Source organism: Taeniopygia guttata, chromosome 7, assembly GCF_048771995.1.
Source record: "Taeniopygia guttata chromosome 7, bTaeGut7.mat, whole genome shotgun sequence".
Classification (NCBI taxonomy): Eukaryota; Metazoa; Chordata; class Aves; order Passeriformes; family Estrildidae; genus Taeniopygia; species Taeniopygia guttata.
In genome coordinates, this window is record NC_133032.1 from 1174093 (window position 1) to 1187363 (window position 13271).

General features: G+C 44.5%; 1 protein-coding gene across 4 annotated transcripts in view; it reads right to left on the reverse strand.

Annotated features, from left to right (window-relative positions):
• The window catches only part of VWC2L (von Willebrand factor C domain containing 2 like), a 46157-nt gene that overhangs the window by 25977 nt on the left and 6909 nt on the right, over nucleotides 1–13271 (reverse strand). For 3 of the 4 annotated variants that reach the window (XM_032749564.3, XM_002189585.6, XM_041717422.2), the window contains exon 3: nucleotides 500–629. The exons of the other annotated variant lie outside the window; for it this stretch is intronic. In XM_032749564.3, the coding sequence (XP_032605455.1) occupies nucleotides 500–629 (130 nt within the window). The remainder of the gene's footprint in view (nucleotides 1–499; nucleotides 630–13271) is intronic. 4 annotated transcript variants of the gene reach the window in all.

Here is a 13271-nt window from a genome sequence, read left to right on the forward strand (position 1 = left end):
GTATGGATGAATCTAACTCATGAAATCACTTCAGCAGGATAATGAGGCCCAGTGCTACACAGAAACTCCAGCACACAGCTAACAATGTTCTGGGCTTTCGTGGCTGTCTTACTGGCCACAGGAAAAGTTCTGCCATTGATTTTGATGAGTTTTCCCTTGGCCTTAGATAATAACCATTGGTTTGTTAATGCAGGGACAAACACTCTCTCTTTTCTCATGTATTTGATTCTCTGTTAGACTAAATTTGAGAAAATAATGAAGAAATGAAACAACAATCACTGATATCAGGACTCAGTCCCATAAAACCTTTGTCAAGCCAGTCATTCCATCTGCTTCCAGGAGAAGACACAGGCCAGGAAGGGCAACTTAAATTTTCACCCCATAACCGAAGCACCAGGAGAAGGACTGGCCTGTGCCAATGGAAGCAAACCTCAGTAACAGCATTTCAATCAAATGTTTCCTTTATATCTCTGTTAAAGCCAACATGGTTCTTTCTTACCATTTTTGCAGACAGGACAACACTGCTCTGGTTCATAGACCGGGTTGACACACTCGGGGACTGCGCAGTCTGCTACAACACAGTGAACTTCATTGCTGGGCTCGCAGCGACACCATTCGCATGGCGAGGGCTAGGAACAAATCTCAAATTAGCCCAGTGCCTCCCGCAGCTCACAAGTTTGCAACATTCCCATCCTGCCACCAGATAAACACATGAGCGTTCAGTAGCCCTTGACTGAGTCGTTCATCATGAGTGATACAAGGTAACCTCTGGCACAAAAGAGCAACAGCTGAAATAGGAAACCACATCAGAAAAACCAGCCAGCGTCAGCCTTGTTTTCCCACGCAGAGCTCGAGGCCTTTTAGGATTTTACGTCCCCAAAAGAACTGAGCTGCAGCCTCTAGGTTGTACCTTGCTGTACCCATCTGTTTTATCTTACATGTCTGGCCAGAAGAGCAGATTTGTGAAGGTTCTGAGTGGTGGTTGGTTCCAGGAAGGGAGGACAGGCTGATTTTCCAGGCCATATCCATCACTCACGTAGACCACCACTGCCAGCCACCCCTAAGTTGTTGGAAGGGTGCTGCTGGGATGGCCTGTCCATCCCCCAGCCTCCTTGGCGTGTTTTCATTCCCACTTTTCAGGGCAGAAGAGAACAGTGTTGCTCTTGGGGGGGCAAACCCATTTCTTTCCATGTTTGTGCATCACCTTTGTCGGGGGTCTGTGAGTACTCCCGTAACACAACCACGAGATCTCAGCCTGGCCCCTCTCCTTCTTGTTTCAGCAAGGTTTGTGAGCAACAGGCTCACATAAAATACGTAAAGAATTAAGGGACTGAGTAATTCTGCTGAGTCAGGGAATTCAGGATTAAAGAACCCAGCTAAATGGTTTTGTTTCAGCACCATCAGTTCGGCCAGGAAGCTCTATCCACCTCCAAATTGCACAGAGCTGTTACTGTCTCAACCTTTAAGAAGCTGTGAAAATCTGGTGAAAACACAGAAAGGTCAGTGTTTTAAGGTTGCAAGTGACTTATGTGTGTGCTAGCATCATCAAAGCATGGCAACAGAGCTAAGGAAGGAGACTAAGAGGAGAACTGAAAGGAAAATAACTTCCTTTCAGTACCAGTAGGTTTGATATGTAACTCCCAGTTTCTCAGCATCCATCATTAACTTTTCAATGAGTAGGTATTGGGAAAAATTCTGCTTTATGTGAATCTGCAGCTGTGGGAATTCCAATATTAAAAAAAATATTACTCAATATTAGAAAATAAAGTGGGATGTAAAGAAAGAAGGATTCATCCTGATGTATTTCAGACCTCAGTGATGGGTCACTCATTTCTACAAGACAGATACAACCTGTGAGCCCTGTTTGTGGCTGGTAAGAAGCTCTTCAGTTGACTTCTAAGAAGTTCTATGTGTCTTGAGTCGAATAATTTATTCTCAGGAAATTTATTTCTGACTTAAAACGAACTAATTAAAGCTTCCCTTGTTTTGTCTCAGCATCTGCAGTCTATAATTCCCATCACCTCTCATTTGCTCATGGCTTTGGCAATTTAGATAAAATCAGCACTCCTTGAGCAAGGGAAGAAGTGTGTGGAGGTGGAATTCCTCTCTCTAATTATTGTTCCTCTTTCAATCCTGCTTTGATTTCTGTCTGAAGCACCAGGAATCTAAATTCATTTGACTGACATTTCTTATTCAAGGCTATTTAATAGGAAGAAACAATGCAGAAGAAAACAGACAGAGCTATTTGCTGAGGGATCAATAAGAAAATTGCTGCTTTGTTTTTACTCATTTTAATCACTAATTATATGGAGCAGCAGAACTAGATCTTGTGATTTGTGGAAGCTTTCACTGACATCTCCTTCAGAGCTTGTACCCATCCTCACCACTCCAGTGGCTGCAGTGCTAAGGAATATGTGATGCTTTTCCAGGGCTGCAGCCCAATCCACGGCTCCAAGAGGATCAGCACAAGCAGAAGCTGCCCCTAAATGACTCTGCAGCTGAGCAGATGAGACATGACACACACATCTTCTGCCTCAGCCTTGGTGCTGCAGCCTGAAAATTACACTGTAACAAAGCAGGATGTTGCCTGATGCTCAGAGCAGCTTTCCAAGCAGGGAGAGCTGCACACAATTAGAGAAGGAAAACACACCCTGGCAGAACACCAAGTGAACTGATGCCTTGAGAGGCTGCCCTAGAACAGAGGCTGGACAGAGCTAAAGAAGAAAGCAGGGATTTACTAAAGGGATCACAATGGATCCACCTTGGGCAGCACAAGAGCCCAGCCAGGGCTACACCCAAGATGGACCAAAATGGTCACAAAATGGACAACTGGTCATGGGGTATCTCACTTTTGTAAGTTCTGCTCCATTTGCATATTGGAATTAATTGTTCAATTATGGCTTTAAGTTATTAAGTCCCATCCTCCTTGTTTTTCTCTCTTCAATTAACCATTGTTTATACCTTTTGGGCCCGGAGCTTGTAACAGTTGTCCTTGGACAAGGTGGAAGAGGATTGTTCTGTCTGCCTACCCTGTGAAGAGAACTTGCTAGCACTTAATATGCAACTCGGAGTTACACACTAAAGCAGCACAGAATCTGAAAAATACAAAAGCCAAAATTTAAGGCATCATTTTCCCCTTTAGAGGCTCAACCTAAGCCACCAGATGAAAAGTCTGCTTTGGAATGAACCAGACCTTTCCCTGCCACCTCCTCCTCCTCACTGTATTAAGGTCCAGCCACTTGATCTTGATCACTCAGGATCTTCCTCTATCTGACCACTTCGGTCACTTGTCAGTGCCACTTACTATGAGGGACTCCAGCACTCTTGTCCACTTGGTTTATGAGAGCCTTGGCACTTCCTTCCATGGGATGTGCTTTGGGATCCCATCTGCAAATCCCTGCCCATGCAGAAAGGACTTTGTCCCAGGTACACTGACTGAGCATTTGAAGCTGTCTTCAGGCTCTGCATCTGAGCTATTACTTTCCCTGGTGCTACTCTTCTTGTGGAACAATTCTGGGACACAGGCCAAAAAGTCCTCTGTTTATTGGTACAGGCAGCAGGAAGACCAGGCAACAAAATGACAAACTGGGAACCAACCAGTGAAGAACAGGGAGCCAGAAGAAGACGTCCTTAAGTTTGGTTTCCTGTTCCTCAATTTAAAGATTTATCCCCCATGAAAGAGGGGTGGTTTACACTTTTGTAGCCACTGAAGTTCAAACAACAGTTCCAGAAAAGGAACTCTCATATCCTTTCTGAAGAAGGATACTGAAAAAACAGAGGGGGTTTTCTGGAGTAGGAAGGAGAGAGGACACTTTCCCACATGAACAGTGCAAATGCTTTATCTGGGTCCCTTAAACTGATATTCTAGAAAGAGTATTAAAATTAAAGGATCTCAGAAGGTGGTAATTTATTCACCCCCATGTCCAAGACAGAAGAATCTCTTAGAAAACTCTCTAGGGAAGGATTGATTAGGCAGGATTTCAAGAGCTGTTGGTGAAGAAATATTCTTCTGACCACTGCCCAAAAGGAAAGGGTGCTCACAATGCCCAGCCACAACACAGATACATGACCATTCCATGGTCCTGCACTGCTCAATAAGATTTCAGAAATGTCTCTATCAGGAGCAAACTGGGCCCTTCTGTAGAAACTATCGGTCAGTAGAGCAGTTTGACTTGGCCAAACCAGTGCACAGCACTGAAATTCTTTTTACCCCATCTCCACTCCTAATGGGGGTGAGAGCGGTGACCCTCAGAGCCAGTGGGGCGATAAGTTCTTGGATGTTGTTGTCAGTGTAGGGGCCAAGTCAAGCCAAGCTGGTGGGAAGCAGACATGACCAACACCTATCCACCACTCAAGGGTTTTTAACAGCAGCTGAAATGGGACACAGAGCACAAGGGACCTTCCTAGTCTCTGCACTGACCCTACATCACCTCTCCTTCAGCCAGTCACTTCGAAAAGACCAGAGCAGCACAACTCATTCATAACCACCCCTAAGATCACAGCCCAGTTTCTATTTCTCTTCTGTTCTTCTGATGTCAAGGAGGACTGTGAGCCCTGGTTAGGCTGGGAGGGCAGGTCCAGTCCCTGGGCAATCCTGTGTAGGATGGCCCCATCACACACCTCAGGATGGCTGGAGGAGGGAGCCAGCACTCCTTCTGTTGTGCGGCTGGAGAACCTAAGCCTCAGGTGCAGTCAAATGGGAAACATCTGCAATCAGCAGAGTTTGTTAACAATGCAAGAAGGAAGGAAAATTAGAACAGAGAATAGAAAATACACATGGCTAATAAAGATTTTATGTGCCTGAGCACGTAATGATAAACTTGATAGACGATATAAACAAACACAAGAAAAAGGCAGCAAAGGAAACAGAGCAGGGGAAATTGGGAAACCAACCAGGATATGGATGCCCACCTCCTAACCTTTACTCTCGCACCCCTACACACCAGCTCCCCACTGCTTTCACCCTCTTTTTGAAAGCAAATGCCAGCACACGTAGGAATTGTGACTGCTAATATCATCCAGCTACTTCTCTCTTACAGGGCTGGGCACAACGTGGATCCTTCTTTGGTCAGCTACAAGGTTTCAAAAACCCACAGATATTTCATACCTCTAAGAGGTCTGTTTTGTGAGCTGGTCCTCAAGTCCTCTAAAAGAACTGGTGAACAGTCACAGAGATCATACAATCAAACGATTCTTTAGACAATAGCCTACAAAACTGATTATTCCCAAACATGAGAGGTGGAGAGAAGAAAATGAAAATCTGAATTCAGAACTCAGAATGTTAAAATCTACTCCTTTATGCTTTTCTACAGCTGAAGAGATCTGAATCAAACATTTTTTTAGACCATGGCAGCTGGTACAATCACACCAATAACTGACACACAAAACTTCAAGATTTTAGGCAAGATTCTGCAAGAAATACCTCACTCATCTCATTTAGTCATAGAATTCTCTCATTGCAAATATTTAACTGAACCTCATCTGTGTATTTCTCCCTTAGTTCATGTTCTGGCCATAGTTACAGCAGCTAAGCCACCCCTCTGCTGCCCCAAACATGGGAAAGGCTTTTCTATATCCTCACCAAGCAGGAATATTCTCCCTGAGTGAATGGAGGAAGCATATATGTATCAATGCAACATCATTTTGCAACCCTTCTTTGCATGCCTGCAATCTGGATTTCTCTGTCTTTAGGTCTGCTCGTCAATCACTCTTAGCTGCTTCTACACCAACAGCTCTGGAGAGGTGGAGAGGGAGTGATTTACCTAAGACAGACTAAAAACCCTGAAGATGACATCTGACTGATACTTTTTGTTCACCTGTTTGTTCTGTCAGTCAATTATAAGCCATTTTCCTCACTTTTCCCTCTGCTGCCACATTCACCAGGCTAACTGGTTTCCAAGTCACCCAGCTCAGATGTCTCAGACCAAGTTTTAAGGCTGCAGTTCCCTGTGATCAGTTGGGATTCTTCCAGCTGGCTTTGCTCAGACTTGGGGTTTGAGACTCATACCCCTGCAGAAGCTGGGAAAATGCTGCTCATCCTCCAAGCAGCCTTCCAAGACTAAAGTGCTATTTGGCACCTGACTATTTCAAGAGCCAGTGGATCTTGCATCATTAAAACTGACTTGTTACTCCTGGAGACCTTCCACTCCATGAATTTAGAGGCCAGCTCCTCGAGGCATGTTTAGCACAGCCATTTCCTAACACCTGGGACCTCTCTTCACTTTTCCAGGAAAAAGCCTTGAATTGTGTGGCATTTTCTTTGTTCCTGGGTTTTCAGCCTCATGGAATAAGATTTACCATCTTTACTGGAGCCAGGCTGCTCATAGCCTGAGATGCAGTAATCAGGATTTGTTGTGCTGCTCTCTTCCCCCTCCTTTTTACAGCTAAGCCTGAAGAGAGTTTTTGTACAAGGATGTGCCCTAATCCCATCCTGGAAGGCTCATCTCATTGCCAAGGTCCCATGAAGTGGTGCATAAGGACCGTGTTCTCGTGCTGCCTGACACACGACAGCCCTTCACCAAGGAGACACAGCTCCTACCAGACAGGTGCAGAGCAACAGAGACTCCACAGCTGTTGTATCAGGAATACTTGACTTTTTCTGGGGGAACAAAATGAGTGTTTACAACCATCTAACCATGTTATCGCGCACATACAGATCATCGTGCAGGAGCTGTCCAAGTCATTGGAAGACAATCCAAGTATTTCCACTGAATCAAGTGGAAATTGAGGCCCTGTTACAGGAGCCTGTGGTGTTCTTCAGAGTCCAACAGGTGAATTTACAACACGGCCAGAATGACTGGAGCCATCTGCTCGGTTGACTGGAACACAAAGAGGGGTATAAACACAAAACCAAGCCAGTGGGCTTGATTCTGAGCTCTGGGGAAACCCAAGGGGCCATCACACCAGAGCAAAGGCAGAGGAGATATCGGGACTCTTGGTACCACTGCAGACCAAAATCAGCTCCTTCAAACACCAAAAAGGACATGGTGTCTAAGAATGTTCCTTTTCTAGCTGATACTGCAAAGGGAAAAATGCTTTTCTTGCCAGTTTTACTGATTATGGAGTTGAAATGCTTTCTCCCCCTTTGAGAAGACTTTGGAAGAAGTGCCAACCCCTTAAAAAAAGAGTGCCATCCTCTGCATTTCTGCTGATGCCAAGGTGGTTTGGGATGCAATGGATCTCACCTGGCAGCTCTGCACACTTAAGGCATCATTGCCATAGGTTCAGATCCATGAGTTATATCCATGTACAACTCCTGCCTACACTCTGGATGTATTCCAACCCCTGCAAGTGCTGGGCTCCAAGAAAAGAAAGACTGAAAACCATCGCTGCTGTCAATCCCTCCCTCTTTTAGTTTTCAAGAGACTCACAGAGATAATCCCATCCCTCAGACAGGATGGACTGAAGGCATCCTGCTTGATGCAGACAAAACAGCAGGAAAAGCAGAGCGATGCAGAGTGATGTCTGTCAAACTGGGCACTTACATCCTAAGAGGAGCTGTAACTTTTAATGACACTAAGGACAAAGGCAATTCTGATGGAAATTATCTCTGTAGCTACAGTTTCAGGTGGGGAATTTATTGGCAGGAAGTAAGGAAGGGAAGAAAGCTTGAAAGGACCTGATGAATAAATTTGGAGGCAAAAATGGCTTCCATATTATGGCTGAGGTGGGAAGTTATAAACCAGGGGAGATGAATAAAAAAGGAACTGGGATAGCATCCATCAGAGATACTCCTGGGGGAGAAATTAGAATAATTTTCATTGTTATTGAAATTGCCTGTGATCTCAGGCAGATTAGCAGAAGATTGCAGGAAAATTCAGAAAGGTTTCAGCTGAGAAATTCTGCAGGTGCCAAACTTACGGAGAAGGAGCTGGTGAACAAGTCCCACCTGAAGGTGGGACTGAAACCTGCCCATTTCTCTTTTGAGCTGATCACTTGGCTTTCACTGTAAGCAGTGCATAAATATCCATCTAATTTTTGTTAAAAATTTGGTAAATGGCTCTTTTGTATGTGCCAATACAAAAACCTGCAAAGGGCAAAAATTTCTCTCATTTTTGTCACTTACTTAATAAAATAAAAATCATCCAGCCAGCTAGTGGAGATACAGTATCAATTATACTACAAAAACTGTCACCGCCGGATTTTCCATAGGTGGAAAGTTGCTCAAATCAACAATATGTTGAGTAATTATAGACAAACACACTCACTGAAAACACCATCAGGTTGCAAATGACTCAGCAACAGGAAAAAACTATTAAGTCATTAGATAATTTATCTGCAGTGAAAAAATTGGAGCTGTATCCTACTTGTATGGTGCATTAGCAATACAAATCAACTTTGCCATCCAAAAATTGAAAAATGCTTGCAGCACACTGCAGATTGGCTAAACCAAGGACCTGACTTCCAAGAAGCAGGAGAAGAAGATGCTGAGATCCTGTTTTTAAGGGAGCCCTCAACACACAAGCAAACATTGCTAACACAAGAGTCTTTCCAGCATGCTGGTGACCAGGCTTGGATTCTGGAGATGGAAAAGCACAAGGATGCTCTAATTGCTCCAGGTTGTGAATTCCTCTCCTCCCTTCATTCCCAGGCCATGCTGTCCGTGATCATAACCAACATTATCCTTGCCATTGTTTGTGAACATTCCTGGGGAGCCCTACAGATCAGTAAAGGTAAATGAGGGGCACAGAAGATGCACCTCATCCGAGTATCCTGGGCCCACATCTGATGAGTCAGGGTTATGATGGCTTTAGTTTTGTACTCATAGATTTGCTCTGTGCCACACAATTTGATTTTAAAAGGCTCCTGGAACTCTGTCTGGATCTGAAGAGCGACTCCTCCATTAGCTGATGAGAGAGACAACCTTGAGCTGAGTCCTGGCCCCTTTTCCACCAGAGCTGTGTATCTGCAGTCTCGTGGTTCCTTTTCTCTCCCAAGAGCAGCAGCAAAGCTTTCTGTAAAAACATGACTTTGCACTTCTTCCATGAGAACACTCTCTTTGCTTTGATATATGTCTCATTTTATTCCTTACAATACTTGCACCTCACCTACCCTGGGGCTCTGTTACTTTGGTGATAATTTTTATGACTCAATTACAATAGTTTTTTAGTTCAGCCATGCCCAGTGCCCAGGGAAGGGGACTCCTTCTGAAATGTTATAGATATGACAGATGGGACCGTGGCTCCAACATGTGAAGTGCAGCTCTGTTCGGACACAGACAAAATGTCTGTGTGTGCTTCACATTTTTTTAAAGCTCCTTTTAATGCCAGCAAGGAAAGTGAGCCCAGCTGGCAGCTTTGTGCTGTCCATTCCCTCCTGGTTGGCTTTTGCAATGAAGGAGCCATATCTAGGAGAAAGCCTCCTGGAGCAGGAGGACCTGGTCAGAAAGGTGATCCCTTTTACATGTGTTTACCGTGCACCTAAGTCTGCTGTTTCCTGCTTTGTCCACACTGAGAGATGGGGGAGGGTGGTGAGATCAGCTCCATGCACTGCTAAAACACTGAGTTTCTGTTACGGAGGTAGGTATAATACAACCAGACATCACTGGGGAGGACATGTGGCCCTTGGTCCTGTTCCTTCTGCAGCTGCCAGTGGTGTCTGGGAGGTTTCTGCTTCTCAGGGGATGTCATCATTTGGTTACAAGCACACACTGGGAAGGATGTGAACTGAAAATGGGTTTGAATGGGTTATCTGTGATGAGAGAATACACTGGGGTCTGCTTACACAGGGACCACACTGGGCTAACTCTCAGTCAGAAAGGTTTTGCTGACTGGGATGACCACAGTTAACAGACTGAGAGATTCCCTGCTTTCAGGAGCTGTTTCAAACCCTACTGCTTCTCCAAGCATACTGGTTTTACTGTAATTCCCAAAGAATTACTTCTGATATTACCGCAGAACAGAGTAAGGAAGTCTAACATATCCTTATTTTGCAACTAGACTGAGCATTATAACTTATCTAATTATAGCTTTTAAAACAGTAACTAGAATAATTGGCTGATTGAGCATTTTTTAATCAATGCAGTTCTGCATAGAGCACATTCTAGTGGCAGCAAACACTACCTCACTTCCCCTCACTCTGGCAGGACATTGTTTCCTAAAAAACCTTCTCACCAATGAGCTGTGAATGTTTCTGAGGATGACACCCTTCTTCCTAAGCTGATGACCCGGGGACCTCCTCCTCACCAGCCCCACAGAAACAGCCTGGGTGACAGAGACAAACAGCTTTGGTGAGCCAAGGGATGAGCAGCTCTCTCCTTGGCCCCATGGAGCATTGTCTGGCACAAAAATAAAGCCTCGGACTTGATTTTACCACTCTTGGAAGGAGCTGGTAACACCTGCATATACTACATATTCCATTTCTTTAGCAGTAAGGCTCCAGCAGCTGTGGAGAGAGGGCAGGGAAGAGCCAGAGCTTCTCCAGTGGCTGTGCAGAGATATCCCCTCTCCTTCAGCAGCTCCCTGGACAGAGCTGGTTCTGGAAGCCAGCAGAGCTGATGGGCTGTTTCCTGGAGTGAATAACTGAAAGCCCAGCCCCAGCTCTGGCAGTACAAATGTTGAGCACACATTAATTCCTGTGTCATATTTACTGGAAAAATACCATTCCCTTGGGATTGCACATACAGGCTGAGCACTGCACTGGGCTGCTGCACTGTGACTAAAACTGGGGGCTTGTGCTCAGTTCCTGCTGATTCTGAATTGTGGGGATTCAGGTTTTGGTGCTGATACATTTCAGTGGGGAGCTCCGAGACAGTCTGTGTGTGGCACAGCCAGCACCACTGAGCTCTGAGCTTTTGGGGCCTCCCATGTATTACTGTGCCCCAGGGAAGAAAATTCCATGGATTTTTTTTAGCCAGATTCTGAATAAAGCCCACCTTCTTTCACCTATTGTAATAATATATTTGTGCATAACGTGATATATATGTTACAGAATCAGTAGCTAAATTCATAGCATAATTTAAAAAATAGGCTTCACTATAGATCAATATGTGTCAGGCCTATCTATTTTAGTATGTTTTCTTGGTACAAATTATGACAGAAATACAGTAAGTCAGTAATTTTAGATTCCTTTGCATAGACTTTGTCACTGTAATTTTGCCAGGAGGGAGATAATAAATCATACTTTTCCATCTGACTGATGTCCTGTTTCCCCTGTCTGATTTCAATGGCTGTATGCTATCTTCAGAGCTGGCATTGTTCATGGCTCCTTTTATTAAAGCACAGGCACGTTATTGAAATTTCTTTTGTATTATGATTTTCTAGCCATATGTGAAATTGCAGAACACACAAGAAGTAAAAAAAAAAAAAAAAAAGCCCCACTTTTTTGAATCATAGTAGAAAAAAAAGCCTGCTGCACACATCTTAGAGAGAAAAATGCCAATATTCCAATGGAGGACCCATGCTGGCCCTCTCCACCCAGGGCTGTCACACTCTTGTTTCTCACCGAAGGGCACCACCCGCCAGTAACACTCTGCAACATCCCAAGTGCCCCATTCATAGTTGATAAGCTTGCACTCCTAGCCTGGGTTCCTGGCGGTCTGAGGCAGGCTGCTGTTTACAGCACTTAATTTCTATTTCTGGTACAGGTTTGGGGGTGGGGAATCCCTTTTTGGTTTCACTGCCTCCTTTTCTCCAGCAGCAGGATGGACACACTGTGTTTCAGGGGCTGAGAGCTGCTGGGGTAGCAGCTGCATACCTGCTTGCATGTGCCTTTTGATGAGAGGCCTTGCTTTGTTCAGTTAAATTCAGGTAATTGCATTAATAAAACATTTTAAAGAGCATTAACGAAGGAGAAGGAGGTGCCACTATTCTGAAGTAAAGGTTTCCACAATGAGCTGAGAATCAGTATGATAATGCTATGCTTACACAGTCCCTCATATATTTTGGGTTCTGATTACACCCTGAAGAACTCAGCTAGAGCTGTGTCCCTACTGTGCAAAGAACTGTTCAAGAAGACATAAAATCAGCAAGATGCAAAAACATTCACTGAAGGATTACAGGTGATTTGTGGACAAAACAAAGCAATGAACTTAAGATATAGTGGCAGAGAACAGGGGAAAGAAAAATAAAGTAGACCTTTAGCAATGAAATCTTGTCTCTTTTCAAGTCAGCAAAAACTTTGTGCTGGAAGGAAAAATTTCACCTTTTCTTCTTTTTTTTTTTTTTTTTCCTCCAGTGAGAAGGAAAAGGGCAAGGGCAAGAGCAAGGTTTGTTTTGCCACCTCTCCACACTTGTGCTGATGCAAGGGACAAATACTTGGGCATCACCTAGGAACTTTTTCAGTGAGGATAGGTCTGGGAGAAGCAAAGGTGGAAGGGGAGAGAACAAGGAAGTAGAGAAGTCATTGGGAAGGACAGGCAAATAAAGGCAGTAGCAAAGGATAAGCACTGGCAGCGCCAATGGCTAGAAGAAATGGCAGCTCTGTGCTTGGCAGAAAGGAAGACAGCCACTGAAGAGCATCCAAAAATGTCCAGAGTATTTTCCAAGCTCAAGTTCACAATTGCAGGTTGAAGCTGCCCTTCTCACTTGGACATCATCAGGAAGACCAAAACCTCTGGTGTTTCCACCCAAAGAAAGGACAGCTCACCCAACGTTCTGCCAGGCTAACACAGATATTTCAATGTCTGTGCAGATATTTTAATGCTCCACACTGCCTTGGAGGAGGATGGCACCATGCTCATTTTCCTGCAGGGACAGGGAGAAGTCCCTGCCTGTCAGTCCAAAATGGAGAGAATATTTCAAGATGTCAGCTTGACAATCTCTTGTGAACTGGCCATTTATCTCCCAGCAATGGCATTTTGCTACATATCCAGAGGTGTGCAGAAGGTTATTCTGGATGTGCCTCTGCTGGGTGATGAGAAACCCAGGGAGTTCAGAGCTGATAATGGACCTTCCAAACTGACAAGCCAATCCTCTTCCAGTTGCTTCTCACTGTGGCTACAAATACACTGTAACCACGCCATAATTCCATTTCTCAAAGGTGTGTGCTTTTCTGCCAGTAAGTCATGCAAGAGAGCAAAAACTAATCAGCACTTAGGGACACTTGCCTCAGTGACATTTGCAGGAGTTCTCCATCAGCTGCCAATGAACATCCGTCACGCTGGCGGAACACTGTCTCCTTAACTTTACATCAGCTGCTGGCTGGGGACATTCATTTAAAACACAGCCATGTGTACTTACAATAACCAAGACCAATCTCCATTTGCTTGTTTTCTGTCTCTGAGAAGAGAGGGGAGGATTAACAGCCTCCCTGAAAGATCTCCTCTCCTACAG